We start from the raw sequence: 15,488 nt of genomic DNA, 5'->3' as shown, positions 1-15,488 counted from the left end.
CATCACAGAATAAAAGCGGAATTAACGTATTTTTCTACTCCAGCACTTAAATGTGTCAATTAAATGACTGACAGTGATATCTAAAGCAATGTCATTTGAATGCTTTGTCTATAGGCTCATAAGATGACTGCTAGCAGTTATCTCATTCTCGGGTCTTTTTTTACAAAACTCGACTACGTCTCGTTTTGTAACTTCGACCCTTGAATTTTAAGAACCCTTATTATATCACTGTTGCATAAACTACTATTTTAATTCACGGAATAACCGTGAATGTCTACCGATACTTTATTATGGTTTGATGTCAGGGGCACGTTCGAATTGGCCTGAAAGACCTAAAAGAAGACCTAATTTAATAACTTTTTCAACTTGTTAAAATTATATTAAATTAGAATTTTAGACAATGCGAGTAGATGTATTCCTAAGCATACAGTTTATTTGTTTCGAGGAATTAATTCCCAGCAAGCTGGAACCCATTTTAAAACATTCATTTGGTCCTAAATGCGTGTAATCCGAGTTTGCTCAATACCTGGTGTGCATACAATTCTAGCTCATTTGCAGTTCTTTGCTTGTAGCTACGTCTGACGGAAAATTTTGTCTAAACATGATAAAAATTGATATCTGAGGATCCGAAAAGTATGTTAAATATGAATTCGTAGTCAAAGTTTGTGAAATTGGCTGCCACTTTGTTTTTTTTTGGTATAGTTGTGTTAAAATCCTAAATTCTTTTTCGCCAGTATCTGATCCACAAAATCTTGCTGGTCGTGACATTATGGTGACATTGTAATTGGTGATTCCTTCTGCATCGAGTGGTTTGGAATTTCCAAATTGGAAATCCAAGGCAAAATAGAACTTCCAAGGCTCACAAAATTTATGCACACCTCCTGGAATTGAGCAAACTCTGATTACACGCATTTAAGGCTTCGGCACACAGGCGTGTTTTCCGGGCGGGGCGTGAGCGCGTTTTGTATGTAACAGCGGCGCGCCCTGCTCACGCCGCGCCCGGAAAACGCGCCTGTGTGACGAAGCCTTTATTTTAGGACCAAATATTTAATGAAGGTATTAAAACGATTTCCAGCTTGCTGAGAATTCATTCCTCAAACGCTGTTTTAGGTAGGAAACACAAATACACCGTATACTCAGGTATAAATCTATTTGTATTATCCAATATTTTAGTTTTTTTTTTTCACTTGCGGAAGCGCCCCCCTGGGCAGCATGAACGCCCCCCAATCGGTTGCGCGGCCCCGACCGCCCCCCTGAAACTCTTCAGCGCCCACTGGGGGGCGGTATTGCCCACTTTGGGAAACTATATACTATTTCATCAGTATTTTAAATATTTATAGCTGGTCAAACCAAATTGGCCGTAAATAAGAACAAAAAAACTATACTCATCCTTTTCTTTTGGGTGCTAGTACTAGTGTAAGACAAAGCTAGTATGATTCTCTCTATGTTTGAAATTAGACAGTCCTTTGACAAACTATAAATATTTTACATTATATGAATTTATGTGTATTTTTTATTTAATCACAATTTATTCCAACAGGGCGTGCAAAGTGGCCTCAGAAAGGTTGGCCTGGCGATGCTGTTAATGTCGATGGCTCTCGATGACAGAAAGAAAGTCAGTAGCGTGTTGACTGTCACGTCATTACCGTTGTCATTACGTTCGTGATCATTACTGCATTTATCATTCCCATCTTCGTTCATGTGAAAGCCGGAAAAACAATTTCTCCATTCATGTAATAGCATATAATTCTAAATTTTTTTTAATACAGAATTTTGAAAAAAGGGAAACTGGAACTATTTTTTTATGTAATTATGTACACATTTATTTACATGTATGAATATGCAGTTTTTTTTTATCTATTTTCAGTTGAACGATTAAATTATTTCGGAGGTAAGACCCAAGTTCATACTTTATAATAAAATTCATTCATTCAGCAAAGTAAATGTAATTTATTCATAGACACTCTTAAATCAACTGTTTATTATTAAGAAAATAAGAGTTTCCATTTATTACGAGTACTATTGCAAAATTATTGCGAAAGAAAATTAACATTCCCTTTGCAAGGCTTTGTTTCTCATATCAGCATTTTCTGTAAATAATGTTCATTCCCATCCCATTTCACTTGGCATTAATATCGCCCGACGGTACTTTGCCGCACAAGGGATACAATATCATTACCAGCATGCGCCGAGGAATGATGTACAGATTGTGATCGATTGTCATTTCCATGCAGGCATGCGAATAACGTGTGAATAATGGTAAGAATCTACCTACTGTTTTGTTGAAATTTGATGCTTTGGTTTTCTGATATTTGTGATGTTTGCAGGCATAGCAAATTGTCGATTATCGATAAAGTCGATTGAATTTCTATTGCAGTCAATCATTATTTAACACTTTAGTTTAAGAAGCATATTCGAATTTATTACATAAGCAAAGAAACAAGACAGCTGTTGATTTATAATTCGAGACAGCATGTCCCTGCTTAATACAAACAGATTGTGGCCCAAAAATAAGTTGACAAATATTTTTTTGGAATATTTTTCTTATTACAACTTCTACAAAATGTTATTAAAAATTAAAACATTATTTAAAACGTTAAAAATAAAATAAATAAATTTAAACAAAATGTATCTTCAAAATATTCTATTTTAGCTTTGATACACAAACGCAAAATCTGTATTGTATATTGTATGTGGTACTTATGTAAGCGAATATGAAATTGGTTGACTAGGTACTGTAAATATTGTATTTAAAACAGTCAGACAATGCATATTTCATGGACATATATCACATATAGACACAATACTTATGTACTTATGTAAATCCCCAAAAATCTGCCTAAACACGAGCAAATCTGCGAATTATATTACATTGTATGTATCCATAGATAATATTAGTCTAGCGATGCTCAAGGCCGTATATAAGGTACGTGCTAACTCAAGGTATGTAGAAACATAACATTTTAGCACGCCGAGTGACAAATAGGTCGCTACAGCAAATTTGCTTATACATACAAGATTGATGGTATGGGGAAATCCTTAAGAATATTGACATTGTCGATTTTTTTTATGATATTAGGTAAACGAGCAGAAAAATCGCCCGATTGCAAGCCATTACCGTTGCTTTGACGGCCTCTAAGAAGAGAGTAGGTACTGGAAAACAACATACAATAAGCGGTTACCGAAGCTAATCAAAGCGATTTCAATCCCAGAATGTAGGTATGGTAGGTACTTAGTACAGTGCGCGTTAGCGACTTTTTATATCCTATACCTACATTCCTTCTTGAAGCAAGCAATTTTGGCAAGCTATATTAATGAGAATTGATGATAGAAAACGACAATCGAAACTTAAATACCTAATGTATTGAAATTGTTATTACAAATACAAATACTTTATTTATAACGCCAAGTATATACTTTATTGATTATATTTTTATATTCGTTTGGACTTTGTCGATGTACATACGATTGTTATCTTGACCAGACCCTCCGGACTTCCAGAACATGAAGAGGAACGCCTTGACTGTAGGAAGGAAGCCGGATTCATGTCTTACCTTAAGACATGATGAATCCGGCTTAAGACTCTTAAGATTTTATTGACAGGTAGAACTTAAGAACTCTAGCTTTGAACGCAATGCAGCCAAGAGTACCAGTATACTGTCAATTATCAGTATTATCACAATACATAACGCACTACTATTGTTGCATGTCAATGTACGACATACATAGGTGTGAATTTATGGTATGGGTCGCATCTAAGTGACAATCAGTCAACTCGCATACGCCGTGGATATAACCAGAACGTTAACCACCGTTTTCAATGACTAGAAGAGGTCTAATGCGAATAATGCGATATTATTTCATTATTTTTTACCTTATCTGACGTTAAACTAATTTTACGGTTTAAATTCACGTGTTTTTAGTTACTCGTGCGACATGTTTCCGAGAGCCTAGGTCTCAATTCTCGAGCAATAACAGTGCTTACCGTAAAATTACCGTAAAGCCGTAAAATTAGTTTAATGTTCGTATGTCTCGCGACAGTTAAAATCGCTTATCTGACGTTTCAGCTAGGTTCCACTCTTCCACTATGTCATCCGTATCGCGTTAGACCCGTTCTAAACACTAATACGTGGATCCGGAATGTATGAAATTATCTGGATCCGGATCCGCGGATCTTCCCATTAATTTCGGATCCGTCGTGCAAACCCTAAGGCCTAATGTGTACAAAATGCGAGAGTTTAAAGTGTTATAAACCGTTCTCTTGTTTGTGAATTTGTAGGCGCAACATTCTTTCCATGAAGCGTTTGTAAAGTTTTTGTAGTGTATTAATTTAAATGTGTACCTAACCTACCCACTGTGTACCGTACCAGCAAATTGGTATCACTTAGTGGATGGTAATGATTGAAATGGTGATGAAATCTTCAAGAACTTTCGAGAACTTAGTTGTGGGCATTACAGGGATGGCTTGTTAGTAGGTATATAAGAGGTTTTCAACACGACGAAAACAATAGAAACTCAATCTTAGGTAATTAGTGCAATGAGTGTAAAATGTGAATCATTGACAAACATGTCGATATTTTATCGCGGGTCGACGTCAAGTGTGTCGACGGTGGGTCGTGTGTCGAAGCCGACGTTCATGCAGCGGGTGTCGCAGGCGTTGCCACATATACATAAGGTTAGTATACCCCAGGGTGCTTTATTGGGGTCAAAATATTTAATAATGTTTAAGTTTTTTAACTCGAAAATAAATATGCGTGTGAATACATAAAACTACAGAAAGCTATGGCCAATTATTTGAAGATATTTAAACGTTTAGGATATCTGAATCATTCGTTCTGTATTGACGTCACCAAATTCCAGTGTAGCAAAGTTTAGGTGAAAAACCCACGCCGATTTACTTATTGGTTTTTTAGTTTTGGCGATAAAACGGTAGGTGTAACCGAAAATAGCCGAATAAAATGTTCCTGATACCAGAGGAAAGTACCTGTAAATGCTATAAATAACGAAGGAAAGTACTCAAGGGAATTTCCGTAACTGTTGTTGATATCGCCACGAAACAAGGTCTTTGACCTATAAATTATGTATTGAAATAATACCGTAGAACCGTAGCAGATAACTGAGCGCTATAAATGAGAACTATGTGGCTACCACCAGTTTGGCAATGATATTAAACGCTATCGAGAACGTACCTAACTTACTTTCTATGCATCTCGCTCGTACTCGCATATGTAGTAAATTACGTACACATTAGCGTATATGTTTTGACACTGTCACTTACTCATTTAAGTCTAACAATTTTCGAATGCTTAAACGAGTCAAAAGCATTTTAAAGGACTTTTCGTTTTCGCTATAAAATGCCGACGATATTATATTATGAACCCAACCCAACGAAACATGCTGTATATTTACCCCGACTACAGCTAATACAATCATTTCAGAGCGTATTGCTGTTACAGTAATAAAAAACCTTTCAGTTTACAGAAACCAATATTTATAGGTAGGTACCGATAAAAATGGCGGGCGCTATCAGCGAATGGCCAGGGCTGCTGGTAGGGATACCTACTATTTTGTTTATATGAATCTACTTACATAAATGTACAATAACATCATAAAATACATACTTTCAATACTAATAAAATATTTAATAGGTATAGACTCCAGAAAAAACATAAAATTTAAGTATGTAATACATACCTATACCTACCTACAGTATAGACAGATGTTTAGTTTTTAATTCGTTGGTATTGTATCTATATTTACATATTCATTTAAGTATATTATATGCATTCTGTTCCACTAATAAATAAAAATGTTTTATACAGAACGTATAATTTTCAGCAGCACTGTGAACCCTGCACAGCACTCGGCATAATTAAACGAACTGTGCCTTCACAAAGGCTAAAAGTCGATGGACGATGGAACGGTAGGTAATGACAAAAGGCACTTGACTGGTACAAAAAAACACTTCCAGCATACTGGACCTTATTATAAAAGGCATACGGTCCACCGATGTACTTACAGTTAACAGTGTAGGCTATGGTACTCGCACTATCTTATAGTTATATATATATTTATTTATAATATATATACTTCACGAGGATTTCGGAAACTGCTCTAAGGAATTCGATGAAATTTGCTATATGGGGGTTTTCGGGGACGAAAAATCGATCTAGCTAGGTCTTATCCCTGGGAAAACGTGAGAGTCAGAATGGCGGGTGTATGTAAACAAAAATAAACAAAAAGCATACCATATTTTAGTACCTAATTTGTACTATTTGGTACCTCATATAAAAAAATTAGTACCTCACGGAATTTAAAGTTATTACCAAAACACGTTACACCCGCCAACCTGACAGTCAGAATGGCGGGTGTATTTTATTACGCTATGATCCAGCGATTATTGATAAATTCTATAAAAGCCAAATTTTAGTACCTTTTTAGTACTTTAATATTCAATTATAAATTGAGCCATTTTATTTGTGGTTTCCGAGTTTTACTAATTTTACAATTTGCATTGCTATTAAAAAATTTCAGGCGCTTTAATTTTTCACCGTATCTATATCGTTTTTAAGAAAAAACGCTACGCTACAACTATTTTTATTACGCCAGGATTTAGTACCTTTCATGTTTAATCTGTTACCCTTTCACGGTTAATCTGTTAGGTTCAATTAACTATGAAAATTACGTCTTACAAATGGCCAGGCGCCATGTCAAAGGATGCTTCCTAAGAAGAAATTCCGCTCTTCATTGTGCATGTAATTGTGCACCTAATACCTACTCTTAAGTACATGGTGATTAATCAAATAAAACTTGCAAATTATGTCTGTTTGTCCCTATATTAGTGTGATGAATATACTTCTTTGTGGGATCCCGTTGATGTCCTTGTTTTGCTAAGATATGCTAAGTACCACATACTATATTTTTACTGTGAGTACGATTGAAATACATACCTTTTACAAGCAATATTTTCATTTAACTATTCTTACATGAGGTTTTTCTATCGTCTTGGTTATTTTCTTAACTTATACATAACTAACAAAATACCACACCCGGTAGTATTTTCATGTTTAATATCCAAAAGGTTCTATACAGGGTGGATTTTCTTTTTGAGTCAGTGAGGGCAGCTACCAGATCCCGTGCTGCTACGAGAAAACGGTCTTAGAAGACCTTCCCTCGATTTCAAATTAATAAAGATTGGCTTTTACAGATTTTGAAAAAAAAATACAGGGTGCGAGAAAAAGGTCATTTTTGCAAACTTTTTTTTGATGCCAATCGATCTCATTCCTATTGAGGATCAAAAGAACCAAAAGAAAATCCGACTAGAAAAGCCACAAATCGAGGAAAACTTTTCCCATACAATTTGTATGAAAATGAAAACTTTTATTTTTCACATGCTATTTTTGTATGAAAATCGATTCCATTCCTATCCAGTATCAATAGCTTCCTAGGGGTCAACTTCCGATAATGTACTAAAAAGCCACAAATTAATAAATACTTTTTCCATACATTTACTATGGAGAAAACGTGAAATTTTATTCACAATTTTCTATCTCGCCCATCAGTCTTACAGCAGTATGATGTCTTCATACAGTATTATGATCTTTAAATGTAACAGGAACAGGACTGATTGGGCAGATAGAAGAATGTGAATTAAATTTCACGTTTTCTCCATAGTAAATGTATGGAAAAAGTTTTTTTTTATTTGTTGACTTTTTAGTACATTACCGTAAGTTGACCCCAAGGAAACTATTGATACTGAATAGGAAGGAAATCGATTGGCATACAAAAATAGCATGTGAAAAATAAAAGTTTTCATTTTCATACAAAGAGTATGGGAAAAGTTTTCCTCGATTTGTGGCTTTTCTAGCCGGAAGTTTTTTTTTGGTTCCATACAAGCTTTTGATCCTCAATAGGAATGGGATCGATTGGCATCAAAAAACAAGCAACAACGGTTGCACTCCGGGAGTGCCGATAGAAGTGAAAACTCACCACACTATGTTACCGACGCCCTGTAACACGATACATACGTTTAGCGGAGGTATTCTATTTATTTATTATATATTATTATCATTCTCAAATAAGATCACACTTTTTCATTGACATGTTTATTTACATACTGCCATGACAACGTCAAATTATTTGAACATAGGTAAAGAGTCTTGAAAAGGAGTCCGCAACATAAATGTCAAATAACATTGAGTTTTTCTTTATTCATTTAAATGCCACGTGATCGCCTTACGCCCCTTACGGTCACGTGATCGCCTTACGCTGTCTCGAGTTTATCATTTTTTCCCCACCTCAAAAAGTGCCCAGCGCCGCCAAAGAAGTTTTCACTTCAAAAAGTTTGCAAAAATGACCTTTTTCTCGCACCTTGTATATTTTTTTCAAAATCTGTAAAAGCCAATCTTTATTAATTTGAAATCGAGGGAAGGTCTTCTAAGACCGTTTTCTCGTAGCAGCACGGGATCTGGTAGCTGCCCTCACTGACTCAAAAAGAAAATCCACCCTGTATCCACCTTTTGGATATTAAACATGAAAATACTACCGGGTGTGGTATTTTGTTAGTTATGTATAAGTTAAGAAACTAACCGAGACGATAGAAAAACCTCATGTAAGAATAGTTAAATGAAAATATTGCTTGTAAAAGGTATGTATTTCAATCGTATTCACAGTAGAATATAGTATGTGGTACTTAGCATTTCTTAGCAAAACAAGGACATCAACGGAATCCCACAAAGAAGTATATTCATCACACTAATATACGGACAAACAGACATAATTTGCAAGTTTTATTTGATTAATCACCATGTACTTAAGAATAGGTATTAGGTGCACAATTACATGCACAATGAAGAGCGGAATTTCTTCTTAGGAAGCATCCCTTGACATGGCTCCTGGCCATTTGTAAGACGTAATTTTCATAGTTAATTGAACCTAACAGATTAACCGTGAAAGGGTAACAGATTAAACATGAAAGGTACTAAATCCTGGCGTAATAAAAATAGTTGTAGCGTAGCGTTTTTTCTTAAAAACGATATCGATACGGTGAAAAATTAAAGCGCCTGATTTTTTTCAATAGCAATGCAATGTGTAAAATTAGTAAAACTCGGAAACCACAAATAAAATGGTTCAATTTATAATTGAATATTAAAGTATTATAAAGGTACTAAAATTTGGCTTTTATAGAATTTATCAATAATCGCGGGATCATAGCGTAATAAAATACACCCGCCATTCTGACTGTCAGGTTGGCGGGTGTAACGTTTTTTGGTAATAACTTTAAATACCGTGAGGTACTAATTTTTTTATATGAGGTACCAAATAGTACAAATTAGGTACTAAAATATGGTATGCTTTTTGTTCATTTTTATTTACATACACCCGCCATTCTGACGCTTAATTTAATTTTAGTTTTTGACACTTGGAGACCTTATACATCTCTAAGTTTTAATTTTATTTTTAATTTGTTTGTACATATTTATATTTTTAATGATTCTGACACTTGAGAGACCTATACATCTCTTAGTCAATATAGGGCATTTTGCTTAGTAATTATGTGAAGATATACCGTTTTTCATGTAACATACAAGAACAAAATGTTGTGTCTCACAGCTATACATTATTACAATTTAAATATTAATATGGCCCGGCAGCTTGAATATGTCATGCTCGCTTAAAAGTCTTTGCTTACGGTGGCGTTGTTGATCGGGTCGCCACTTTCCCGAATGAAGGTTGAGAGAGGCGATGGCTGAGATACGCGTCATACTCGTGAACGGGTGCTGTTTGTGGAGACTGGTCTATTTAAGCTAACACGAGCTATTATATTTAGTAACTTTATTTTTGAGTATAATTACATGGACACACCTCATTCGGTTCTCGTATGCTATTTTATTTTTACTATCATTTTCTTTAATTTAATGAATGTTTTAATTAGGTATACAGGATTTTGACTCTTGGAGACCCTATACATCTCTAAGGATAATTTGATTAACTACTATATATTTTAATCTTTTAGTTATGATGACACTTAGAGACATTTACATCTCTAAATAATTTTAGATTATAGTTTTTGTATCTTTGTGTTTTTTTTTTTTTTCAATACTATTGTTATTGCGTTTTCTGTAATTCGACATTTAGAGGCTTTATACATCTCTATGTTAGTTTGATTTGATATTTACGGCTTAGTTGTATTTTATAATTATTGATGTGTTTTTTTTTTTGCTGTATGTAAATTCCATATTGACGTGTAAAAGTGCCCTTGTGGCCTATTTGCTGAATAAATGTTGATATTTGATATTTGATATTTGATACTCACGGGAAAACGCACATTTTTGAGTTTTTACATGTTTCCGAGCAAAGCTCGGTCTCCCAGATATTCAAGCTATAAAATATACAAATTTTACTAGTAACTACGACTTTAGGTCTTCTTGGCGTTCAAAAGGTTAAAGCAAATATGCTCACATTGAGTACCAATCGAATCGGAAATGAATGAGAGACGATAAGTCACACTCACACAGCTCACACTTCGCCCGCGGGCCGCGACAGAGATTTATGGGATATTATATTAGACTGTGAATTCGGTTACCACCGTTGTATGTTTTCATTCGGTTGGTTATAGATATGTTAGTGGTCTGGCCCAAAATTGCCTTTGAATTGATATTTTATATGTATTTATTGAATCATTCTTTTAACATTATACTCTTACGCTAAAATTTCTATGTACTTATTACAATTTTTAGCTACGAAAACTAGTACAGTCACCTGCAATAATATCTTACACTATCTCCATACTATATTTTGTCCGAATCGGTTCAGCGGTTTAAGCGTGAAGAGATAACAGACAGACACACTTTTGCAATATAAGTAATATTAGAATGGATAGTTATCATCGTTGTGTAATAAAAATAAATATAAATAGTTACCAAGCGAATCTAGTTCGTAATCTGAATCTGACCCTGTATTACTTAGCATCTGATAAGTATTCTAATCATGAGAAAAGATGGGATATCAGATAATGTGCTGTCTTTGTACGATATTAAATATAACTGTAACGCGTTATGGCCCCTGAAACAGCGATAAGGAGGGGAATATAAATCGCATCTAGAGTTAGACCAAGATAAGTCTGCAGCGATTTTGATAGCACACGCAGTGCAAGTGTTATTTACATGTCATAATTTCATAAAAGTTTGACGTTTAAAATAACACTTGCACAGTCTGTGCTATCATAATCGCTGCAGACTTATCTTGGTCTAACTCTATTGTTGTTAACCACCTTGAGGTATTGATTTTGTTTTTGGGGTCTGTAATTTTAATACATTTGGTGTCAAGAAATGATAGTTAATTATGACTATGACACATATCAACCGATCATTCGGCCGAAACATGATTTTTTGCCGATACCTGCCGAAATTAAAACCGAAACTTCGATCTGACATTACTGAGATTGGCACGGCCGAAAGTTTCGGCAGGTTTTTCGCAGAAACATGATTTTTATGCCGTGACTGAAACCGAAACTTTGGTCGGACACTAGTTACATCAGTAGCCATACCACGAGCTTGTCACTGACATATTCGTATCGTGTGTGCGTAACTTACTTTCTACGCATCTCACTCGTATTGGCATAGCCGTACTGGCGGCCTAGCCGAGATGACAATTGCTTGCGCTTCTCCATCGAATCGCTTTGTCTCTCTATCACTCTTCCATATTAGTGTGACAGTGATAGTTGCGTTTCGTTCCCTAAAGGTGGCGGTTCGCGCCGCGACAGAGACAATAAGCGACCGCGAGACAGAAGACCGCGACAGAAGACCGCGACCGTCACTTGACGGTAGGCAACATATAAGCGACAGTTCGCGAGCGAGACAGGAGACAGAGCGTCTCTGTCTACTGTCTCGCTCGTGTTGTTGTTGTCTACGGTACGGGAGGTCACTATACTACGCTGTCCGCGTATTTCATGGCCCGCGGTGCGAGCGCCTTTAGCAACAGCGTCGGGTTGCGACTTGCGACTGACGCACGGACGACACACGACACCCCACGTGCTGAACCACAGAATAAGTTATTAGTACAGTCGACGTCAAAGATATGTTTACATTTTTCGCCAATGTGTTACATTTTTCGCCAACAAGATATGTTTACATGTTTACATTTTGTTTCATTTTTACCACCGTATAGAAAAGAAACTTCCTACAAAACCGAAGTTTGGCCACAGAATAAATAATAGTACTAGGGACAGAAGACTCACTCTCTAACAAAACGCATCTGTTACGATCAGCACAGATATGGCCGCTAGGTGGCGATAGCGCCACACGCGGCTTATGGCTTTCCCCAAAATTGGGGTGGAACGGATGTACTTTTAACTACCTGTAGCAAAGCGACGAAATAGTGGAGTGAGCCACGCCTGGTTTGGCAGCGATTCAGGGACAAATCATGCTGTCTCTTTCATGTATGGTACCATTCCATTTCGGCTATTTAGGGTTGTCAATATCTTATCTGTGCTGTGCTGTGGTCGTACACGCAAAGGGACGTCAAGTTGTGCCAACCCTAATAATTGCTCGGAGCAATGCTGAGCCGAACGAGCCGAGAATGCCCGAAAGAAACAGTTTCGCCCCCCTGACTTAAATAGACCTAAAACAACCGCAGTCTAAGCGGCTAGCATAGCATATATAGCATATGATTGGTGCGGCAGTATCTCGTCCCTCTTTTATTAACATATGTAGTTATAAAAGTTTTTGGCTAAAATTTCATTTTTGGTACAAGCTTTTATCGCTGACTGTACTTTTCTTACGACAGACAACTAATACTCATCGAGACAATTCTAAAAACTCCTAACACAATTAGGTTGCGTTGTTTCATCACGTTCCTATGGCCACCTCATATCTCCAACATCAGATCAGCTCGATGGTATCATAATATTGCATTGTCACCCGACTTATATACATGTGTATGCAAAATTTCAGCTCAATCGGAAACCGGGAAGTGGATCAAATTTAACTTGCAACTTGCAAGATTTGATTACAGACAACGGGACAGGTGAAAGTTAGTGATGTGCCGTTCCCGGGAAAATTCCTTAGATGGGAAATTTCCTGGGAACGAGCCCGGGAATTTTCCCATGGGAAGGGAATATAGGGGAATTTCGAAATTTTTGTATGTCATCATTGGCCTTTGCGTCTATTGCAGACGATTTATGGTGCAAATCGGAGAGACAATGACTTCTCCGGACTTAACACCGCCTGGGATGGAATTAAGGAAACGCAGGGATGCCCAGCACCTGCATTACCCTCTCGGCTTCACTGTCTTAACCCACAGGAAAGGCGAGCCAATACGTGTGGAGGCAGATCGGCTGCAGGAATCTGCCGCTTATTTCAGGTTGGACCCTACTCGCGCCTTACGGTAACTCCATTCCGGGATTTAATTTTGGAGTATCCTTCTCCTAGATGGATTGCAAGCCAATGCTAAGAGGTCCATCTCCCCTGTGACGAAACAGCTTTTTGCTTCGTTTGCAGACTTAGTCGCCTCGTACGACACCCTTATCCCATGTGATGTGAGGGTTGGCGCTATTCTAAAGCGGGCCACCACACGGCACAATTTGTATGTATACATCTTGTATTATCAAAAATTCTGTTAAAACATGAGCCCTTAATCTTTTTACAATACTATTAAACATTGTAACTCATCCACTGAAAAAAATTCCCTATATTCCCGGGAAATTTCCCATTATTCCTTGGAAATTTCCCATATTTCCTGGGAATGATTCCCCGGCCAAAATAAAATATTTTTTACAATAATACTTCTTTAATCAAAAAAATCTATACAAATCATCACAGTTTAATCAGGATTAAAATAAGTTAGGTAGGTAGAGGTACTAATAAGAATAGCGGAGTTCCATAAACTTTTTATCAAGAAACTCTTGTACATACGAGTATTAAGGACGGGTTCTTGTGAAATATTTTTCATTTCAGTATCAAAATATCCAATAAAAAAAAACAGTAGCCATTATTTTTGCCGACCTTTCTCCGAGTTTTCTCCATCGAAATCTTAACGAACTCAGACCATTTAGATATTTTTATCTAAATGGTCTGAGTTCGTTAAGATTTCGCATTCAGGCGCAACGGGGGCTTAAAGTGATGGCATATTTTTTTTGATAAAATCGGAAGTGGCGACAGTTGTAAGCAAACCCACTTTCCAAGTTTTTTTTGGGTAGCCACTTTGCATTTTTTACGGTTTATGGCTACTTTATTTTACTAAACGCATTACTTGTCGTTATATTCGTCGTTATAGTCGTGTCGTCCTTTAATTAAAATTGTAATTAACTTAATTTATGTTTCAATGTTCCCCTGTTTGGGAAACATTGAATTCTCGAACACGGGAAATTTCCCAGGAATTTCCCATACGGGAAATTTCCGTGTTCCCGGAAAATTCACACGGCACATCACTAGGTGAAACTAAATAAAAGCTTGTAAAAAGACGAGTAGTCTATCTCGCCGCGAGATACTGTCGCGCCAATCATGTGCTAGGCCTACTGAGAAACTTAGTCTAGGTTTTAGGTCTCTCAAAGCAGTCAAAGTTCACATAACGATTCTTCAGATAAGCAGCATTCGTTTCTAAAGGGTCGGCAACGTGAACTAGACACATCTGAAGTTGCAGGCGTCCATAAGATACGGTAACCGCTTACCAAGTTACCATTAGGTTTGCCGTGTGCTTATTTGCTATCGCAACCTTACAAAAATTGTCCGGCATTTAATTAGACATATTTTCATTGGTGTCTTTTTCAAAATGCATAATTTATAATTTTTAGGTTTTTAAAAAGTCATCCTTTAACTAGAAGCCATTGGGTCCGATTAAGTTTTGTTTAAAGACTCATCTGAAAATATTACAAAAAAATAACAGAGTTTAATTAAATTAAAATTTAGCAAATAGGGTCATTTCGCTAGTTTCCGTCCATGCTCTAGTTTTCGTCCACTTGACAGATTCGCTAATAATATATTTTTTTAATTCGACTTTGACTTGCGAAATATCATTTTTATGTAGATAGAAATTTTGTTTTGACATTAAGGATTGCAATAAGTCCAAATTTGTGCAGCAATGTAGGTTTTTATTCAAGTTTCGTCAAGTGGACGAAAACTAGCGCAATTAACCTAGTGAACCCCCTTACTGCATGTAATTAAAAATATTTGTTTAAATTAACAACTGTTAATAGAGTTGAATATCATATCCGCCATTTACGGCTTCGTATAGGTATGCGGTAAAGGGTTAAAAGTTATAATTTAAAATGTTTTCCACTCAACCGACTGCGCCGACGCATAAGCCGTGCACAAACATGCGTCCACACTCGTCGTCAGATTATATGTCTGTTTGATTTTACGTGTGATTGCTCCCCTTATTTACTTGCTCCCTGATAACGCGCAGCGATGGAACTTTGTCATGGGGTTAATAATTTCTTCTAATTTTTGCGCTTTTTCAGTTGCAGCCTAAAGGAGCCTAGTTTGGTTTGA

The 15,488-nt window shown here is 36.4% G+C and overlaps 1 protein-coding gene across 1 annotated transcript in view; it reads left to right on the top strand.

Annotated features, from left to right (window-relative positions):
• Positions 1-15,488, top strand: part of LOC134655107 (transient receptor potential cation channel trpm) — a 301,664-nt gene that overhangs the window by 10,209 nt on the left and 275,967 nt on the right. The window contains exon 2 of the mRNA XM_063510569.1: positions 1,541-1,615. Within this exon, the coding sequence (XP_063366639.1) occupies positions 1,541-1,615 (75 nt within the window). The remainder of the gene's footprint in view (positions 1-1,540; positions 1,616-15,488) is intronic.

The sequence above is a fragment of the Cydia amplana genome, chromosome 16 (genome assembly GCF_948474715.1).
Source record: "Cydia amplana chromosome 16, ilCydAmpl1.1, whole genome shotgun sequence".
In the NCBI taxonomy this organism is placed as follows: Eukaryota; Metazoa; Arthropoda; class Insecta; order Lepidoptera; family Tortricidae; genus Cydia; species Cydia amplana.
The sequence above is the reverse complement of the archived record's forward strand: the minus strand, read 5'-3'. Positions and strand labels throughout refer to the sequence as shown.